Source organism: Meriones unguiculatus, chromosome 14, assembly GCF_030254825.1.
Source record: "Meriones unguiculatus strain TT.TT164.6M chromosome 14, Bangor_MerUng_6.1, whole genome shotgun sequence".
Taxonomy (NCBI): Eukaryota; Metazoa; Chordata; class Mammalia; order Rodentia; family Muridae; genus Meriones; species Meriones unguiculatus.
In genome coordinates, this window is record NC_083361.1 from 75,627,456 (window position 1) to 75,648,201 (window position 20,746).

The 20,746-nt window shown below is 44.3% G+C and overlaps 1 protein-coding gene across 2 annotated transcripts in view; it reads right to left on the minus strand.

The window, feature by feature from the left end:
• Positions 1-7,790: 7,790 nt before the first annotated feature.
• The window catches only part of Ccdc81 (coiled-coil domain containing 81), a 36,097-nt gene continuing 23,141 nt past the window's right edge, over positions 7,791-20,746 (minus strand). For both annotated transcript variants that reach the window (XM_060367501.1, XM_021644070.2), the window contains exons 11-15: positions 19,059-19,231; positions 16,567-16,645; positions 16,155-16,375; positions 11,784-11,909; positions 7,791-8,265 (exon numbers count right to left, since the gene is read on the minus strand). In XM_060367501.1, the coding sequence (XP_060223484.1) occupies positions 8,124-8,265; positions 11,784-11,909; positions 16,155-16,375; positions 16,567-16,645; positions 19,059-19,231 (741 nt within the window). In that variant the 3' untranslated portion in view covers positions 7,791-8,123. The remainder of the gene's footprint in view (positions 8,266-11,783; positions 11,910-16,154; positions 16,376-16,566; positions 16,646-19,058; positions 19,232-20,746) is intronic.

Genomic DNA, 20,746 nt, shown 5'->3' on the forward strand with positions numbered 1-20,746 from the left:
ATACCGGCAGAGAGCTAAGCACTAGCTGGATCTTGGTAGTTCCCTACTGGCTTTTCATAAAGAGCTGACGGCCGATGGTTGAGTAGGAAGTGGAAGGTGGGACTTTGGAGCAGAGATAGGAAGTCTAGGAGAAGAACTGAGAGACTGGAGATTTGCCAGCAGGACATGGAAAGGCACAGACATATCTCGACTGAAAGAGATGAAAAGAACTAGCCACATGGTAGGACATGAGGCTAGAATAGGCAGGTCAATTTAGATTGAGCTAGCTAAGGGCCCAGCCAAAGGCCTAAACTATAATAAATATTAATAAGTCTGTGTCATTATTTAATCATTGGTGGGTCCGGAGAGCCCTATGGTTAATTGGTGCAGTGTCTTGTGATTCCATCATCTACTACATCCATGTACAAAGTAGAAGGCTCTAGACATAGATTTTAAAAATTCAAAATGTGTTCCTAATATCACTCAATTATAGTCTGAGAATATGTTATGACTTACTGAAATATTTTTAAATTTGTTGAGGAATTTTTTTGTCAAATGTTAGCGTCAAATTTCAGAAAACATTTCACATTCCCTCTTTCAAGACAGGGTTTCTCTATGTAGCCTTGGCTGTCCTGGACTTGCTTTGAGGACCAGGCTGGCCTTGAATTCACAGCGATCCACCTGCCTCTGCCTCCCTCAGGGCTGGGATTAAAGGCATGTGCCACCACACCCTCTTCAAAAGGATATTCACAACAACATGAATGGATGAAATACTCTTCGTTTGGGGGATTATTATTTTACTCAGTTCTACACATTACTGACTTTCTGTCTATGCAACCTATATAGATAAATGTTAGAGTTCCGGGACACTTCAATCTTTCGTATAGCCATGACCATACTTACTTTATCTTTTAGCCCAGTATTGTTAGATGTTCGGGGTTCAGAATTGTTATAACTTACAGTCAACTCACGACTGCAAATCTTTGTAATTTACTTAATAATGCATTTGTTCTATCATACCATATCTTGGATATCAGATATCTTGGACGTCTCTCTTGTGATTCATTATTCAGATGTTTAAGCTTGGACAGTGCTTGGCGATGGAAAACACCCTTCCAGCTGTTTCTCCCACAGAACTCAAACTATTCTTCCCCGTAGTAAAAATACGGCTGTCTCAACATTAAAACGTAGAATCATTTCGTCAATTTTACAATAAAAATAATTATCAAGAACCCTAATTTTAAGTCACATAATTTTAAAAACATAAAATATTAAATGTCCAGTTAATTAGTAGAAACGTGTTTTTGGTTGGTTGGGAAAATATAAGACTTTAAAGCAAAGTAATAGGTACTAAGTAATTTCTAATGTTTGACCAAAAAAAAAGAGTTTCAGAAACTAGATAATTAAGCACTGGTTTAGCTCCAAAGACAACACAACTCTACCTTTTATAAATGGCTCAGCAAGTAATGAGCTGGCCATGCAAACCTGAGTCCAATCCCTATGTGAAAAAGCTGAGAGTGGCCAGATGCACTTGTCTTCCCAGCACTGGGGAAGCAGACACAGCTGGTCCCTGAGGCTCACTGACCAACCAGCCTAGCAAGCTCCAGGTAAAAGTTGAGAGACCCTATTTCAAAACACCAGGGAGAGAGCAACTGACAAAGCCACTCGATCTCCGAGGTTAATCTCTGGCACGCATGCACACACACACACACACACAAACACACACACACAGCCACATAAACACATGCAAATTACTTACTAAATTAAAAACTTTATATCCTGCACATTTTTTTTATTTCATAATCTTTTCCCATTCTGTCCTCAACCCTCCTCCTTTAATTTGTACACCAAATATAAACATTTATGGCAAGGCATTTTTATCAGAAGACATTAAACACACTGCTTCTGTGCAGAATGGATCTTGCAGGAGCTTCTACCAAAACTGGCTTTTCAAAATAGAGGTTTTAAAACAGCATAAAATGAAATTTATGGAAATGCATTTGGTCACTGTGAAACTCAGAGTCCCACAGAAGCAACTCTTGCACAGTCTTGATGCACACCAGTGCATAGACAAGGAGATGAACACTGAAGAGCAGACAAATAACTGTATACTTGCAATGTTTGAAAATTCACCTAAGGAATAAACCACATAAGGCCTGGAATGCTGTTTAAATACTTTTGGAATTTTAATTCTGTATTACTGAAAATAGACAAGTACTGTGTTATGTCTTGGTGGCCAATCTCACTAAATTTCTTACATATCTTGCATGTGATAGTAGTAATAAGCATAACAGATGTTGCATTTCTATCAAGCTTGTAGCTTTAACATTCCCATGAAAACATTACGAAACTCATTCATTAAGCCTTTATTATTGGCTAACACTCGCAATACGTTAGGTCGTATCTCAAGCTTCACTCCCAAGGAAACAGCATCAAGCAGCCATCTTTTATTGAACACTTGTTTCCAATGGAGCCTGAAAAGCAGCCACATTTTAGAACAATGTTTCTCCTAGTGCAAAAGCTGCTTGCTGTTGAAAGCTCTGCGCCTGCTTTTGTTTTATAGGCTGTAGCTGGTAGCTGGTCTTCCTTTTTCACTGTCCTTCCAGTGTCTGCTAAGGCAACAAGCACCAGCGTTCTCCCCAGACCTGCAGCGCAGGTACAGCGCTACAACAATCAGGCTCCTCCCTAATTTCATGTTCGCAAGACTTAACAGTGTCCACCATCTGCTTGGACAGTGATGAACCATCGTCAAAAGGCCAGTCTAGAGTCTGGACGCCTTCTTTCTCAACAAGAGCCATGTTATACATTGCTTCACCCACTCCTACTCTCGTGGTAATTCTGTAGCTCTTAAGCCCCTCTAAATCTCTTCCGGGTTGCACTGGTTGGGTTATGTGTGGTAAGAGAATCTCATAATCCTGTAAGTGAACTCCACAGCAGGTGGGTGGGTCATCAAAGTGTTGTAACACAGAAGCAAGGCATAGAAGTTAGCCCCGGCCACTCTGAACCTGGTGACCAACCCGTGACTCTACTTTAATGGCGTCCTGCTGGAGCGCTGATGGCTCCCTCCAGTCCACTGAGGTCGCGCGGTGCCTGACGGGAATTTCCAGCAGAAGCTCCATAAGTGGGTGAGCATCAGTGCTACCAAAGGGAACTGACTTACTCAGGCATGAAGGGCCATGTCCTAAGCGTACAGCCAGCCCGATGCTGGAGACACAGGCAGCAACATCGTGGGGTCATTGCAGATGGACTGCAACAACCAAGCACTATCTCCCCTGGCCCAGAAGCTGGAGGAGCTGCAGAGGGAACCAGTCAGGGCGCTCCCACTTTCCCGAGTCCCAAGCCATCGCCTTCAGAGCCCAAGTGGATCTGAGCACCTCCTCACCAGCCGCTGTGAAGGACCCAGAGCCAATGAGCCCCGGGTTCGTTGGACCCTTCCTCTGATGTCATCTATGCTGAAGCGGGAAGTGCTGGGGTGGTGAGGAAAAAGCTAGGGAGGCTGGACAGAGTCAGGGACAAAGCCTGCTAGAGGGAGACGCGGGTATGCGAGGATAGGAAGCAGTAGGACCGCAGAAGGTCTGAGTAGTTGTGCCTGCTTCATATTTTAACTCTAGCAAACAACATCTTTTGGATTTTTTCCCCCAATTCACTACACACACACCCCTCAGGATCTCCTGTAGCCAAGGATAGCTTGAACTCAAAATGTAGCCAAGGATAGCTTCGAAGCCCTCACTCTAGCTTCTCTTACGAGAGCTGAGAGCGCAGGCGGGCACGGTCCTCTGATGCAGCGTTGGGAATGGAAAGCAGAGCTTCCGTGTATGGTAAGCAAGCGCTGTACCAACATGAACCACATCCCCCGCCCCTGACCTTCCCTTCGTTCTCCCACTCCCTTCCCTGCCTGCCGCCTTTATTACGTTATTTGTGTGTGCTCATCCTGTGGACATCACTTACAAGGCTCAGTTCTCCCCTTCTGCGGGGTAGGTCCTGGGGATCACATTTAGGTCCCCACACCTGGCAGCAAGCATGTCCCCCGAGTACTGAGCCGTGCACATTTAATTAATGGGTCATTAAATGAAAACGTTGGTGGCAGGCTTGGGATACTTTCCTACAAACTGTTGGTCAGGGAGATACCAGAGACATCCCCCAAAACAACACAAGCCATCACCATTACTCTCGATTTCCCACCATGGCTAGATGGCGAGACCCTAGTGGTAAAAATACAACACTCTGGTTGCAGAGCATAGACTATGTAATCAAGCTGGAATCGACCAGAAATTTCTCTGTCAGAAGACACCATGCAGACTGCCTAGGAGAGAACAGGCAGCAACGGTCTCATCAGCGCTGGACTGTGTGTGCCACAATACCCCCCCCCTGTCTGGCAAAGTCTGCCGACAGATGCCATAGAGGCATAATTATCACGGGAAACCAGCGGCTTTCTGAATGGATCTGAGCCCTGTGCCACAGGAATAATTTCAAGCTTGTATACACAGGTCGAAAGGAGATCACAGTTCATGGAGGAGATGGGACCTCCTACTGCTGTTTTACTATGTGGTCAATGCTGTCAAATAGCCTTATATTGGTGTTTATACCTTGAAACGGTGCTGCTCTCAGGTTGGTACAGCGCTTGCTTACCATACACGGAAGCTCTGCTTTCCATTCCCAACGCTGCATCAGAGGACCGTGCCCGCCTGCGCTCTCAGCTCTCGTAAGAGAAGCTAGAGTGAGGGCTTCGAAGCTATCCTTGGCTACATTTTGAGTTCAAGCTATCCTTGGCTACAGGAGATCCTGAGGGGTGTGTGTGTAGTGAATTGGGGGAAAAATCCAAAAGATGTTGTTTGCTAGAGTTAAAATATGAACCTCGAGATGCTTCTTCTGGTATGAACAGCATCAATGATCACTATTTAAAGCGATGAGGATATGTGACTATTGAGTATTCAAGCCTAAATGGAACATTTATGTCAAACCACCACCACCCATGGTTCAAAACACATTTAGAGAGGGGAATGCAGAATAGGGAGGAGTGCTGCAAAATGCCGGCTTCGGGACAAGGAATGGGACCACTGCACTCATGAACTAACAGCAGCAGTGGTTACCTGCACGAGGCAAGACCAAGTCAGCCAGCATTGCAGCATGGATGGGTGAAGGGCTCATGAGTGAGGAACTATCAGCCATCGATGGCTTCTGGGGGAAGAAAAGGCATTTTTCTTTAGTAGCATGGCCTCTGGTAGTTTCATTTTGTCCCCAGTGGATAACCCCACACTCAGTTTGGACTCAGTGGATTATTTTAAGGGGGCAGGGAGCATGAAGGTAAAGTTCCAGAGAGGAAGTAGGAAGAGGAATCTGGATTGCATATGATTAAAGATACATTATATACACATATGAGGGGGGTCTAACATTAAACATACCTCAGCGTAATTGAACACAGACTAACAGGAATTATCCTGGGCTAGAGGGAGGCTCAGCAGTGAAGAGCATTCAGAGCTCCTTCAGAGGATGGGTGTTCAGCACCACGGTCAGGCCGTTCACAAACCCCTGAAACTCCAGCTCCAGGGGAGATGGTGCCCTCTTCTAGCCTCCAAGGCCACCTGCACTCCCATTCACATACCCGTACACAGGCACACACAAACCACATAAAGCAAGACCACTCTGTAAAATCTATCGTAGCCAAACTACTGAAAACCAAGAGTCAAGAGGAAAATCCTGAAAACAGATAAAGCAGCATGTGCATACAGGGAATTACAAGTACAATCACTGGACAGCTCTCCTCAGAACCCATTGCAGCAGATGCCACCGACTAGCTTGTTTAAAATACTGAAAGAAAATAACGACCCACCCACATTCATATATCCGAGAAAAGTCTCCTTCAAGAATAGAGGAAAAATAGTCTCAGATGAAGTAAACCTGGTCAAAAGCCTGTATCTGGAACTCATAGGCCCTACTGGGGAAATTTACTGTTGTTTGACTAAATGATCGTGTATGCTTGTGCCCATAGATGAGTGCTCTCAGAAACTTTGACCAGGCCAGCTTTTCTCCTCCAGTGGTTAGCGGGTAATGCAGAGACTAAGCTGGACAACATGCCAAGTCCCAGTGTGAGTGCTCAGCCGTGGATGAGACAACTCTACCAATCTCCCTCTACCCAAGATTTGTTATTCCGCATCTCCCAGGAGGCCGGAAGGACAGGAGGCCACCCTGCCAGAGTGCGCAATTCTCCCTCGGGAAGGCCCGAGCGCCTGCCATGGGCTTCCGGGCAGAAAAGAGTGAAGCTTGGGGTCAAAAGTTCCACCTCTCACACAAAGGCAGGTCTGCCGGCTGAGAAGGGTGGAATGCACAACCGAGATCCGAACCGGAAAACCTCCAGTTCAACCGGAAGTGCAGGAGAAAAGATGTCTCTGCAATAAACGTTACTGCTCTTTTTGCTGGCTGGCAGCACCAGGCCACTTGGCAGCAATGAATTCTGGGCTCCAAAACCACAGCCTGGCCTGACTCAGGAGAGTCCGTGGCTGCTTCAAGAACAGCCTGTAACAGAGGCTTGGATCTCCGAAACCAAGAGAATGGCCGCTTGGAGAACAGCTGGCCACTTGCCTTCACAGATGGACACTGTGGTGCGTAGAACGGCCGGAGAAACATGGCAGCAATCCTTGCTGACATGCCAGAGAGTAGTGGAAGCTCACGGCAGCCGGTAGCACGTGGAGCAGTCAAGCCTGGGTGCAGCAGTGAACTCTGGGGAGAAGGGGAGCCCTTCTTTCCCCAGAATAAATGACAAGTCTCAGACAGTCATGGTGGAGGAATGGAGGGAGAGAGGGAGAGTTTATTTCATGAACCAGGGACATTATAAACCTTGGGCAGTAGGAGGGTTTTGGGGGGTGAATGTGTTTGATTCGCTGGGGCTATGAGCACCAGAGATACTTCATTTACACACAGCAGCACAGTCCTGTCATAAGAAGGGAAATGCAGTACATAATTATCTTATGGATGGTGGAGAAAAACTCCAGGTATGGAAAAAGGACATTGGCTGAAAGCTAAGGTACCAAGACAGCTCATTAGCATGGGGGCTGGGGAACTTCGGGAATCCCCAGGTGAACACTGAATGGGTTTCTTATCAGGAAAGGTTGGGTCTGTAATCTCCTGAGGGCTATGTGACACTCCTTCGAGGACCTGGACTTTCTTTCCTCAGATCAGGCAGAGAGAAGGGAACCCAGCTGAGGAAGGGAGTCCATCACTTTAGCACTGAGCTCAGGGCCTGTTCAGTAATGCCAGACTTTGACCTTAAAAGCAGGGCTCAACAAAGACCTGGCGAATATTGCTGAAGAAGAGGTAGAAAGGATGAAAGAGATGGCAGATAGGGAGAACTGTGCTGTGTCGGCTTCATGACATAGCTAATGCACACGTCAGTTCACAGCAGCTGTGGTTGTCTGCAGAAGACCCGCCTAATATCAGTGAGTCGAAATTCTAGTGGGTCATCTGATGGAGGAGGGAAGAGTTCCTGGGGCCCCACCCCTGGAGGAGGAGCTGTTGACAGTTGATGGCTACTGAAGGAGGGAAAGTCATTCTCCATTGGGGATCTGCCCATGCTCCCCTGGATAGCCTCACATTCAAGTTCAGTGTTCAGTGTTAATTGGACTCAAGAGGTTATTGATAACAAAAACAACAGAGGGCATGAGGGAGGGATGTTAGGTAGGATGCAGAAATTGGAGAAAGGTGGCAATCAAAATACATAGTAGAAGTACATGATATTTTCAAAGAATAAGTAAAAATGTTTTAAAAGTTGGGGAGGGGATAAAACGTACCATTATAAATCACCATGGATAGCCAGCACTTAGAAAACATTTATTATAATATATTCTTTACAGATGGAAAAATATGAAGTTTCTAAAAGAAAGTCACAGACCTGGATCCACACTGTCTCAGCCTCCAGCAAGAAGTTGTGTCCCGCTCCCAGCCCCCATAGCAAGGGGCTCTAGGCTAAGCATATTTCCACAGCCATCAGAACCAAATTCAGGGGATATGCAGAGAACAGTCAGTAGACATAAATTAAAGAAAGGGTTTTAAAGCAATCTCTTTTTTCCTCTGGGGTACAACTATACAAAATAAATATCAATCTCTCCAAACAAATGTTCCTCAGGAAACATGGGTTCAAATGCTGAGCTCTACAGAAGCAATCGTGAGCCCTGCAGGAACTTATTTAGGGGCCACACATTGCTCTCACCCTCGTTGGAGGTGCGCCTCTGGCACTGCCTGCAGCGCCGATATTTCTCACACTGGTCCAAGAGGAACAGCTTGTCGGAAGCCCTGGGGAGAGGAAAGCAAAAGCTGACATCATCAGGTACTCCCCAAGTCCCTAGCCCCAGAGAGAGAAAAAAAAATGGTGCCTGGTCTTTGCTCTCAAGGCTCTTAGAGTCCCCAGGGCCTCACTCTGCCGCCTGTTGCTTACCCCAGTGGATTCTCGCATCTACTGTCGGCTCCATCCCAGTCAAGAGCCGTGTGCCTTCCCAGCATTTGACCCTTCCTTCATGCCTAGCCTAACCCTGAGCACATAAAGTCCAAGGTTACCCCACCATCTAAGGTGGCCCCAAAGCTTTGGTGTTCCGCCATATTTGCACTGCTTCCTTCTCACTCCCTAGGGACCTTGTTTGAGAAAGGAATGATGCCATTAAGCTGCTGGTAATATTCAACATGTGCAAAGAACTAAGAACTTGAAAAAGACAAGTCCCAGGAGGCCAGAGTGTCTGGAGAGTTAAGCACAGAACCAAAAATCAAGGACCATGACACATGCCTGTAATCCCAGCACTCATCCAGGCAGAGGCAGGTGAATCTCTGTGAGTTCGAGGTCAACCTGGTCTACAAAGTGAGTCCAGGGCAGCTAAGGCTACACATCGAAACCCTGTCTGGTAAACAGAGCAAAACAAACAAATGAAAATAAAGGGGACAGAAAGTAGGCCCAAAGATGGGGAAACAAAACAGGAAGTGGAGATGAAGGCCAACAGTGACTGATATTCCACTTTAAAAGTTCCCAGTTCTGCAAGCCAGTCCCAAGTATGCTCCCAGGACCCATCAACATTTCTGCAAGGACAGAATTCTGTAGAAAGCACAAGGCTAGGTCAATACCCCTACCCCAACCCCCACCTCAGCAGCAGGAAAAAGTTGGCTTTCAACTATAAGGGGCCGGAGGAAGGATATCAAAAAAGTGTTTGCCATACAAGCATGAGGGCTTGAGTTTGATTCCCAGAACCCATGTACCGGCCAGCCAGCTTATTTGACAAGCTTCAGGCCATGAGAGAACCTGTCTCAAAAAGCAAGATGGACAGTCCCATTTAAAGCTGACCTCTGGCCTCCACAGGCCAATGCACACAAGGGCACATGCATCCCCACACACACACATGCATGCACGCACATGCACAGTATCTAAGAAAACCCTTAGAGAAAAGAATCTTGGAAATATGCAAGACCTATTTGCATTACACTAGAAATGGGACAGAGTTGTCATACGCCAACTGCATAAACATGAATCTTGCTTTTGTTTTTGCTTGGTTTCCTTTTTACATCAACGACTTCCTTCTTCCTAACTGCTGCCTGCTTGAGCCACCGCCCACCACAGCCTGGCCTGGGTAGTGAGGTAGCCTTTCTGCTGTGTTATGCCCCTAGGAGCATATTTGCTAACTTGAGCTCACAATTATTTCCCGTGACTCCTCTGTTATCATTACGTTGGCCAAGCGTTCTTCCTGAATCCAAACAAAACTGCTGGCATTCGCCTCGCTGCTTCTCCCTGTTTTTTTGTTTTGTTTTGTTTTGTTTTTTGTTTTTTGTTTTTTTTTTTTTTTCAAGAAAACGTAGTTTGAACTCTCCAACTCCCACACTCTTCTCTGGCTCAAACAGCCCCACTTCTCCTGTTCATCATGTTATCCCTCATACGTTCTACACTCCACAATTAGAAGATCAGACGAGGAGCGCCTGTCAAGAAACTCTACAGGAAAGACTGGCCGATGAAGAGCCATGACTGGAAAACCAACAGTGCTGGACCTGGAGAGGCAGCTGCATTAAGAACACAGGCTGTTCTTCCAGAGGACCCAGGTTCGATTCCCAGCATCCACATGGTGGCTCATAACCATCCGCTAACTCCGGGTCCAGGCGATCCTATAACCTTCTTCTGGCCTCCTTGGATGCTGGACAAACAAGGGAAGCACATATATATATATGGAGGCAAAAAAAAATTATATGTAAAATAAATATTTTTTTTAATTAAGTTGGGGCTGGAGAGATGGCTCAGCATTTAAGAATGCATTGCTACCTTTCCAGAGGACCTGCGTTTGGTTCCCAGAACCAAAAACGACTCAGCTGCCTGAACCCCAACACCACGGGATCTGACACTCTCTCCTGGCCTCCTCGGGTACATGTAAACATGTGCCCACGTGCACGCACACATGTACACACACATACACACACACACACACACACACACACACACAAGAAGGAAATGTTAAATCTAAAACAGTAGTGAAAAGTAGCCATTTAAACTATTTATTGTTTTGTGTAGTCCTGATAATCTGTATCAGTTGGACCCATTTCATTGGATTTTTAACATTTTATAAAATCTTTTTTTTTTTTCATTTTAAAAAATCTTACCTTAAATTTCTAAAGGATTTCTGTTGTTTTCAAAGTACAATACTTTCCCGTCTTTTCAGTTTTTAATCCCTAAAACTCCTGGGCTAGTTCAGTCAGGCAATTGTTCACATTCACAGTTTACAAATTTAAAAACATGACGAACACTAGCAGCCTTTCCAAAGTCAGTGCTAACTATAAACGGCAGATTCGAACTGCAAATACACAACTGGAGTGGGGCCTTGCTCTGCTGTGTCCGCCTCATTTTTCCCATTTTCAACATTTCCTTGACTCTGCCCTTCTTAAACCCCATCCATAAAGGCCAGACATAGTAGTGTCCACCTTTAATCCAAGCACTCGGGAGGCAGAGGCAGATGAATCTCTGTGAGTTAGAGGCCAGCCTGCTCTATAAAGTAAGTTCCGGTCCAGCAAGGACTACAGAGTAATATCCTATCTCAAAAGAAAAATTATTCTACCAGGAGGAGAGAAAGGAGAAGCTGAGGTTGGGATGTAAAGTTAGTTAATTAACTTAAAAAAAAAAAGAAAGAAAGAAAGAAAGAAAGAAAGAAAGAAAGAAAGAAAGAAAGAAAGAAAGAAAGAAAGAAAGAAAAGAAGAACCATCCAAAAACTTTCCATAAGCTTTGGGAGTGTTCAAAGCAGAAACTCACCCTGTGTCAAAGTACTCAATCCAAAGAGAACCGCAACCCTCAACAAAGTGGAAGCACCAAAGCAAAAACGAAGAGCAGGGTCACTAAAATCTTAACTTACAGCACAGTATTGTCCAGCCCCATTTTGAATCAAGCAGCAGCATTTCTCCACAAAAGACATTTCAAATCAATTGCTGCAGATTTGTTCTTCCCACAAAGTCTTGTAAAGGGCAATACTAATTGACTCGGGTTGGCACCTGAACCCTCTGCCATCCCAGAATTAAACTCAAATTGGTTCTCATCCTGTGGGTCAAGACCCCTTTGGCTGTGGCATATCAGATATCCTGCATATCAGATTCATTCTTAACAAATTCATTCATTGATAACAGTAGCAAAATCACAGTTACGAAGTAGCTGCGGGTCCACACCACATGAGGAACTGCGTTAAAGGGTTGCAGCATTAGGAAGGTTGAGACCCACTTAGTTAGAGGAAAGGAAACATGGAGCCCATTTACAGTGAAGTTTCTTGCAAGCAAAGGCCGTCTGGTTCCCATTAGGTCTTACCGCTCAAAGGCCTTTTCCTCTAAGTCCCGCTGCCTCTTCATTGCCAGGCTCCTGTTCCAGTCTTCCTGCAAGCCCTGGTTAATCCTGTTGACTCGATCCAGCTCGACAGCTCTGTCTGCCAAGTGCCTGGAGAGAAAGGAACAGCCTGACTCCATAATATGCACAAGACACGGATGCTGAAAAAGCGCAGTGAAACTGCTAGCTGTCAAATAATGGATGGCTCTAGAATCTTTGATCTTCCTTCCTGGTTTAAATTAGCAGGATTTAAGTCCTATTCCATTTAACAACTTCAGCTTCCAAAGCCATTAATGTTCTTTGAAGCTAATTTAACTCATCTGAAGAATCATCCCAAGTAGATTTTCTTACACTGCGTGTTTCTTTCCACCCTCTCTGCTGCCTACAAGTTGTCACAGGCATTTGGTTCTTTGGGTTTTTTTTTTTTTCCTTCCCTTTTGAGAGAAGGTCTCTTGTGTGTCTCTCAGGGTGGCCTTAAACTGTAGATCTTCCTGTCTCAGCCTTGAGGGTGCTGGTGTTACAGAAGTGCGCGGTCACGCTTAGGCACCACAGTCATTTTGTGAGACAATGTAGAGAGCCATACAAAGGAAAGTGCAGGAAGAGGAGAAGGGAGAGAGATGACTTGTAAGCAAGAGAAAGGAGACAGGTCGTTATCCAGCATGGGGGCAGACGGGGACATGGGGAAGACAGAAATGCTTGATGAAGGGCATGTCGTCAAGAAAAGACTGCAGTGCCTCACTCTTGGTAGTTGTTTCCATCCCCGGATCCCAACGTGCTGTTACTATTGGTTCAAATCATTATGTGAGTCTATTTTTGCCAAAAAACGAAACTTTCGCCATCAGTTCTCATTTAGGTCTTACAGGAGCTTCCCTAAAGGTGAGCACTGAGTCAGACCACTCTGACAGGCTGTGTGAAAATGAGGACTGCCACTTGGTGTCAGGGCCCGCTGACAAAAATCAATACTGTCTTCACCTGGGCCACTTTCTCCTAAAACCACCTTTTTCTCAAGCAAGCATTAAACTAATTGCTATTGTGGGGCTATCGTGAAGACGAGGTGATAAAATAGACCCAAATGTGTCATACCCATCAATGACTGGGAATCTTTGACAGATACCTACTTTCCCCCCAAAACTTTTCCCTGTATGTTTTCATTGGGGCGGGGGTGGGAGGGACAAAACTACTGTTACACTGTTACACCCAAGAGTGTGATGGCTCTGAGTCATTACTGAGACGAGCCGGATGAAATTATGAACTCACCATAGGATTCCACTTACACAAAACCCAAGGAAATGCAAATTTGGCCCAGAATGGCAGAAAGCAACTCAGGGGTTACTTTAGAATGAGTTCTTGATGGGGCCGAGTTGGGGAATGTTACAAAGGGGCAAGAGGAAACTCTGTGGGTGATGGGCACATGCAATTACAAAGACTGAGTGCTCTGTTCACGTGTGACGGCATAGGTAAGCAAACCCCATCAACTCATTACATGTCAATTACATCTCAACAGTTATTTTTTTAAAGGATTTTTTAAAAGTCATTAGTAAAGCTATGCCTTCTCTCAGGTTTGACAATGTTTTCAAAAATCTTCTCTGGCTGTCACCGTTTCTCCTCCCCACCATGCAAATGCCTATAAAGCCTTTTAACCTTTGACGCTGTAAACAGCAAAATCTGATCATTTCTAACCCACAAATCTGTTGAAAGCAAAACAGCAAGTTTGGTTAAGGAAAAAAAAAAAAAAACAAGAGGAAATTTCATAGGCTCTCAGACTCTCAGAGTCATGGCAAAGGATGCAGAGTTAAAGGTCTGGGAAAGCCTCTGGCATTTGCATTTACCAGCAAAGGATGCAGAGTTAAAGGTCTGGGAAAGCCTCTGGCATTTGCATTTACCACTGCCACCGAGAGCAGAATGAGGTCTTCACCATGTAGCGCTTTGCTGGCTGTCTACTCAGTGACCACACCACCACGTCACCACCCTGCACAGAAGAAGCAGCTACTGTAGCCTTCTCTGCAGCCAATCCTTTGGTCAATTTAATAAAGACTTTAGCACTGTCTACTCGAGGTAACTTACTTGGGACCACCTGTTTTGATATGCTAAAATCAACAGATCTATAGGGAGTCAGTCCAAAGGAGGACCCCAAGACAGATGTCTTAGTTAGGGTTTTTATTAATGTGATGAAACAAGACCAAAGAGCAAGTTGGAGAGGAAGAGGCTTATTTGACTTACACTGTTCATTAATGAAGGAAGTCAGGACAAAAACTCCAGTGGGAAGAATCAGGAAACAGGAACTGATGTGGGGCCATGGGGGGTTGCTGCTTGCTGGCTTGCTCCTCATGACTAGCTCAGCCTGCTTTCTTAGAGGATCCAGGACCAGCCCAGGGATGGCACCACTGCAATGGGCTGAAACCTCTCCTATTAATCACTAGTTTTAAAAATGTCCTACAGACTTGCTTTCAGCCTGATCTTGTGGACCTTAGCTGGTATCAAGTTGACATAAAACTGTCCAGCATGATGGGTCAGCAGTTAAAGCCTCTTGTTGCCAAACCTGATGCCCTGAGTTTGCTCTCTAGCAGGAGAAAGCTAATTTTCACATAGTGGAAGGAGAGAACTCACCCTTATAAATGACCCTCTGACCCTTGAATGTACACTGTAAGCATGCATGCATACACACAGCACAAACATACAAACATGCATACATACATACATTCATGCACAAATAATAAATATCTAAAAGATTACCCACTTAACCTGATATGATGTAGAATTATATACCGATTTATAGTTCAGCAAGAGACCAGCACACACACACACCAGTTTCCTTTCTGTAAAAGCAGTAGCTCTCCTTATTGACTCTGGGACAAGCTCTATGCTAAGTTATTTGCAGGAATTACTTAACTTTGAACCATCAAGAGGTAGATGCTTGTATTAGCCCTAGTACAAAAAGAAAGCCAGTGCCCTCAAAAGGATGTAACCTACATAACACAATACAGTGACAAAAACATGCCAGGCAATCAGAATGCATTTTGAGACGTAGTCTGGGAGCACAGCGAGAGGCTGAAGTCAGAGATGAGAGAAAGAGTCGCGACAGCTAAGGTAGAAAGGGTGTACATGCTAGGCTTGGAACAACGGTCCCTATCACTGAATATGAAAATACGTCAAGATTTTAGAAATGTGATATATATGAAGGCAGTGCTCTTATCCTTGTACAGATTAGATGTGACTCATTTTTTATTAAAATAATTTACATGTAAATTATGATTCTAGTGGGGAATAAACTTCACAATTTAACTCCTCCCACACTTTCCTTACCAACGGTCAAACCCACTCTTATCATTGTGTCATATATCAGTCAACTCATGCCTAGCAAAACTGGCACGGAATATAACAAACCCTATACTATCCTACTGGGACCATTTCTAATATTTACAAAAATTAATAATATGACTTTTTATAAGTACGCTACCTTCTAAAAAGTGGGGGTTTTGGCCAAAAGCCTTCTTGAAACTCCCAAGAACCTTGATAACTTTGGGTTAATCAAAGATGTAAGAATTGAGGAACATTAACAAAGAAGAAACTAATTTCCTGTGAAATCTTGGTGGAGGCAGGAAGTAGGAAATGGATGATGGACGGCTAAGAAGGAAACAAGAAGATGCTGTGAGGCTGAAAGCTGGTGGGGCCTTTAAAATTTCCCACCAGTTAGGTGACCAGGTGGACATTAGAAGGAATTAAGTGTCTGATGCTTGAACTCAGAGATCCGGGCACTAAGACAGAACTCATTTGCCCATCCTGACACCTTCAATTCACCACCATTCCACGATGGGAGCAGAGTGTAACCCTGAGGACCAGTGTTAGGTCTTTATCTACTTGAGTTTGACAGCATTTTTTGGCTCATTTTGTACATCCAATGGGTAGTGCTGGTCTTAGGATTCTTTTAAGAAGTTATGCTGTTGCTGGCTGTGGTAGTGCATGCCTTTAATCTCAGCACTTGTGAGACAAAGGCAGACAAATCTCTGAGTTGGCGCCCACCCTGGTCCACAAAGCAAGTTCCAGGACAGCCAGGGCTACATCTGTCTCAAAATAACAGAAGAGGAGGAGGAGAAGTTGTTGTTATATACTGTGATGTAAGGGGAAATGTGGAGTGGGAACTTAAAGGAGAAGTGGAGACCAAGAGGGGCATTTTTAATTTCTTAACATTCTCTTCATTGGATGAATGATAAGGATAAAACAAAGTGAGATGTGTAACAAATTTAGAACAGCGTAACTCCTCAATATGTTAGTTACTTTTGTTTTCTGCTAAGAAAGAAAGTAGGGGGAGAGGCAGAAGGGGAGGAGAGAAGGGAGACCGCCCCAGGCTCTCCTTACTCTCTCTGCGTCCTCTGAAGCATCTGCAGATCTCGCCTCTGGTCCACCAGCTGGTTCAGGATGGTGTTCCTCTTGAGGCTGGCAGCTGCCTCCATCTGATGCTTCATGCAACTCTGCTCTCGCCTTCGCCTATCCAACTCCATTTCTCCCTCATTCTTACCAAAGATGGGCTCAGCAGAGTCAGGTTCAAACATGGGCAACTGGGAGGGTTTGTTCTTTATCTGAAATGAGAAGCACATGACAGACAGTTCTACAACTTGGTAAAATACCAACGCCAAGGCTTATGGAAATGAACAAGGGCCTCAAAACCTACCAAATCTATAACACAGATGCGTGCTCACAGCATCATGTGCTTACTTACAGAACAGTGTTGGTGCTGCGCATAGTTTCAAAGTAATGATTATCCCCCTACCTGTGCATCCAAAGCTCTCTTGTAGCACTGCATTTCTTCCATCTTCTCTTTTATGTATTGAGCCCTCTGTGCAGCGAGCCTGGTATTCAAGAAGCAGAGAAGGTGAGAGAGCCATTTCACACAGTCTAAATACAGTACAGCGCCACAAGTTAGCACTATAAAAACATGCTCGGTGTTAATAGAAATGTGCACATGTACATACAAATTTCCCTTTCATTCTGGGTACTCTCATTATAATAAAAAAGTAAGTCAAGGCTATTGGACACTTCGTTGCACACAGGGCAGACAGAACAGGTATAAGCAAGATGGTGGCCATATTGTCCAGATGAGATGAATATGGCGGGTACCTTGCCCACATACACAAGTCTTTTTTAAAATCTAGACACATAAGAAGGGTGGGACTATACTTTCTATAATCAGATTCAATATATGATGCTCTTTGGGTGGATGACACCTAAATGAACATCTGTACAAAGTCCCAATTTATTTCTAATATCAGAGATCAGACCTCTACTCTTGCCTGATGCGTCTAAAACAAAAAGGGGGAACTGTAGAGAGCTGCGGAATGCTATGCCTTAAAGATGGAGCTGGTTTCCGCCTTCCACCTTCCCGATGGTGAGTGCTCTCTGTCATGAACAATTCCACATTTGGCTAAGGCTGAGGATCTGGCTTGCTTCCATGTATGTGGACCTATCTGCATTGCCCCCGTGGCACGCCTGGGTTGGCTACCCAGAGGCTATTTAAGCTGTGGGCTGGCTTTCCCCGGGGTCCGAGGATTGTTCAATGTTCCTGAATAAACTGCATTGAAAAAAAAAAAAAGATGGCCAAATGGGTCACGGTGCTTAAAGCCAAGTCCAGTGTGCTGAGACTATCAATACCCATGTAAAAACAGGAGAGAACTAGCTGCACAATGTTGTCCTCTGACCCTCACATGTGCACAAATACACAAACATGTATATACTCAATAAATAACATAGTAAAGATAAAAAAAAGAAAAAAAAAAAAGAAAAAATAAACTGGGCTAGAGAGATGGTGCAGAGGTTAAGAGCGCTGTCTGCTCTTCCAGAGGTCCTGAGTTCAATTCCTGGCAACCACATCGTGGCTCACAACTATCTACAATGTGATCTGATACACTTTTTTGGCATGCAGGTGTACATACATAAAATAAGATAAATCTTAAAAAAATTAATCTGCTCTATTACAACTTACAGTCATCATATAAAACTTACCAAAGACCTGTATGATCAATAAAATTGGCATAATGGAGCAGATAGATTTTAGAGCAACATATTCTCAGGGACACGGAAACTACCTTATTGTCTATTGTGGCAGTCCCTGCACATGCTACAAAATTACTGCCCTGGCTTCAGCAGCAAAAGCAGGAGCTCCCTAAGGTAGGCGTGAATTTCATGGCAGTCATCCTGCCTCAGGCATCAGAAGACCCAATCTGAGCAATCAGAGTCTCCCCCCTGAAAATTTAGAATTGAGACTAATATTGTCCAGGTTCAAGGTGGGATAAAGGTGATGTGGAGTCGAAGTTTTGGTTTCTTTTAAAAAACAAATCAGTTATGTTATGTAAACGGGTTTCTGTTTTAATCCCAAGGGTGGGATATGGGACTGCCTTGGTTTATCTACAACTGGTAACAGCCTCGTGTGGAGAGGAGTGTGGTCTTTGCCAGCTGTAGTTCCTGGAATTCTGAGGACTCTGGGAAAATATAAATGCCAGAGTCCAGAGAGAGGAAAGGGCTTCGAGGAGACGGGCGGAGGAAGAAGAAATTCTGCTTGTTCCTACTTGTTCATCTTGCTAATTTTGCCATTTGCTGGGCTACTAGATTTCTTGAGGACTGTGATAGGTGTTTCTCCAAAGAATGCAATGACTCTAACCAGCCAGAGCTAAGTCTAAAGAGGTCTATGACCCCTTCCCCTTTTAACTTTCTTTCTCTTCTACCTAGGGTTGGGAAATTGGAGGAGAGGTAGAGGCTTAAGGAACTCCAAATAAAATAGTTGAAAAAAAAAAAAAGGACCTAAAATGATGCTAACTAAAAAGCTGTGAGCATAATCAGAGAGAAAACACACTACTTTTCAGTCCCTGCTTCTAGTGTCACCTGGGTCCCCCATACATATGTGTCCCCAGGTTTTATGGAAAATGCTACATGCTTACAATAAGACCTCAGCTTTGCCATAAGGTCACTTGAGCATCTCACTGTTAAAAATGATGCCTGTTCAAGATATGTTCCTTTCTTCCTTATCTACCCGTACTAGCAATCACAAACAGTACAAAATGCTGTTCTATAAATACAGGATTTTTAGATTGTCAGTCATTGCTGTAACTATGGTAATGCAGTTACACTGTGGTACTGGCTTGTTAGTTAGGTTAGTTTGTACAACTGGCTACAGAGGTGCTAACATAATTTTGAATGGTTTTTCAATCCCCCATGGAAATTAGCTTCACACAAAACTTCCATCTTTCCAACCCCTTGTGGTGGACTCACTCCTCAGTGAGCTGCACTTGTTCCAAGCGGTCCATCAACTCTCTGTTTTGTTTTTGCTTTATTTCCTTTTCCCGTTTGCTTTCCATTTGTTTCAGAAGACTTTGGGAATATCCATCTTGCTTACAAGCATTAATCTCAGGACTAAGAGGTCGTTTATCAAACAGGTAGGATTTCTGAAATGAAACCCAAGCAATTCTCTTATGCTCATGTTTCAAAGAGTAAAGTTAACAATACAAATTAAAATAAAAGCATAACTTAACATCTAACGTTTGCCCAGCTGCCCCCCAAACAGTAACCGGCTAGTATTTAGAGAACACAGAGGATAATGGTATGAGCATTTCAGGACAAAGCTGAGCTAAAGTAAGTTCCCAGCCTCTTTCTGAAAAGATCCTGAGCTGACAATGACAACAGCCAGACAGAAGAGGGAACTGCGTGTGCATGAAAAGGGCACCGCAGAAATGGAAAGAGAGGTTGCTGAATATCTATTGTGCGCCTAGACATTGCAGAAGTGCTGATCTGTGGTCAAGGTCATAGCTCTTACCCTTCCTCACCAGCTCCATTCTGCCCTGAGAAATAGTGACAAAGCTGTCTGGCCATTTAATGTTATAGTCAGTGCTGCAAAACCCCAGCCATAGAAAGAGTCTGAGGACGGGTGAAACTGCCTGGCATGTTTTCGTGGAGAGGAATAATTGCCTCCACTGCAAACACAAAGGGGACCTGTGGCCCAAACAGAAGGGTCATGTGTGCTAAGAGACCAGGCATGGCAAAGGGAGAGAAAATGAGGGATGCGTTGCTGAAGTACAGTGAACAAGAAGCAAAAGTAAATGAGTTCAGAGAGATGGGGGCAAGGGCAGCCACACAGGGTCTGATAAGGCAGAGCAATTCACCAATATAAAAAAATCCACAGCAATTTGGATTTCATTTTGATTCAGTGGGATAACGTTAGAGAAGTTAAATGGGAGAGTAATATACTCTGATTAGGAATTTTTAAAGATCAATTTGGCTTTGGTGTGAAGAACTTGTTGGAAGGGAGAAATAATTGGGAGGAATAGAACAGAAGTTTGTCTGTAGCGTGTCCTGGAGAAAGATGGTAACAGTGATGACAAAGAGATTGGGGCAAATATTGGCTATACTTGGGAGATGAATGCAACCAGACTTGTAGATAGTTGCATTTAAGGGAGCGATAAAGAACGGGAAATCAATCACTCCTCCATGGAGTGTTTGTGTAACTTGCTGAATGGTGATGGCAGCATGCAATAGAAGCTTAATTCTGTGACATTGGCAATGTCCAGCTAACTTATTCATATGAAAAGACAGCGAAGACCAGATTAGGATAGAATCAGAACTTCTTAGTCTTTCTATGAAGAGGCACCAAGTGGAGTCAGAACTGTAATCTAGTTTATACTGTAGAAAGGCCGTGATCAGGTCCAAAGACCAAGGGCCCAGGGCTTTTTTCCTCCCTGATGTCCATGCCTGAAAATCTCTTCTTTCCTTCTCTTCTTTGCCTGACTCTTTACATGCATGAAACATTCCTAGATTCCTAGTCGGGATGAAGTGACCTCTTTGCTCATATAAGTGCTCTTCTCAAAGATTTACATGGTGGATGTACTGCACTCATCTCCTTGAGTGTCTGTCGCCCCTAGACAGAGACCTCATCAGAATAGGAACTTTTACTGTTAGATGACAAC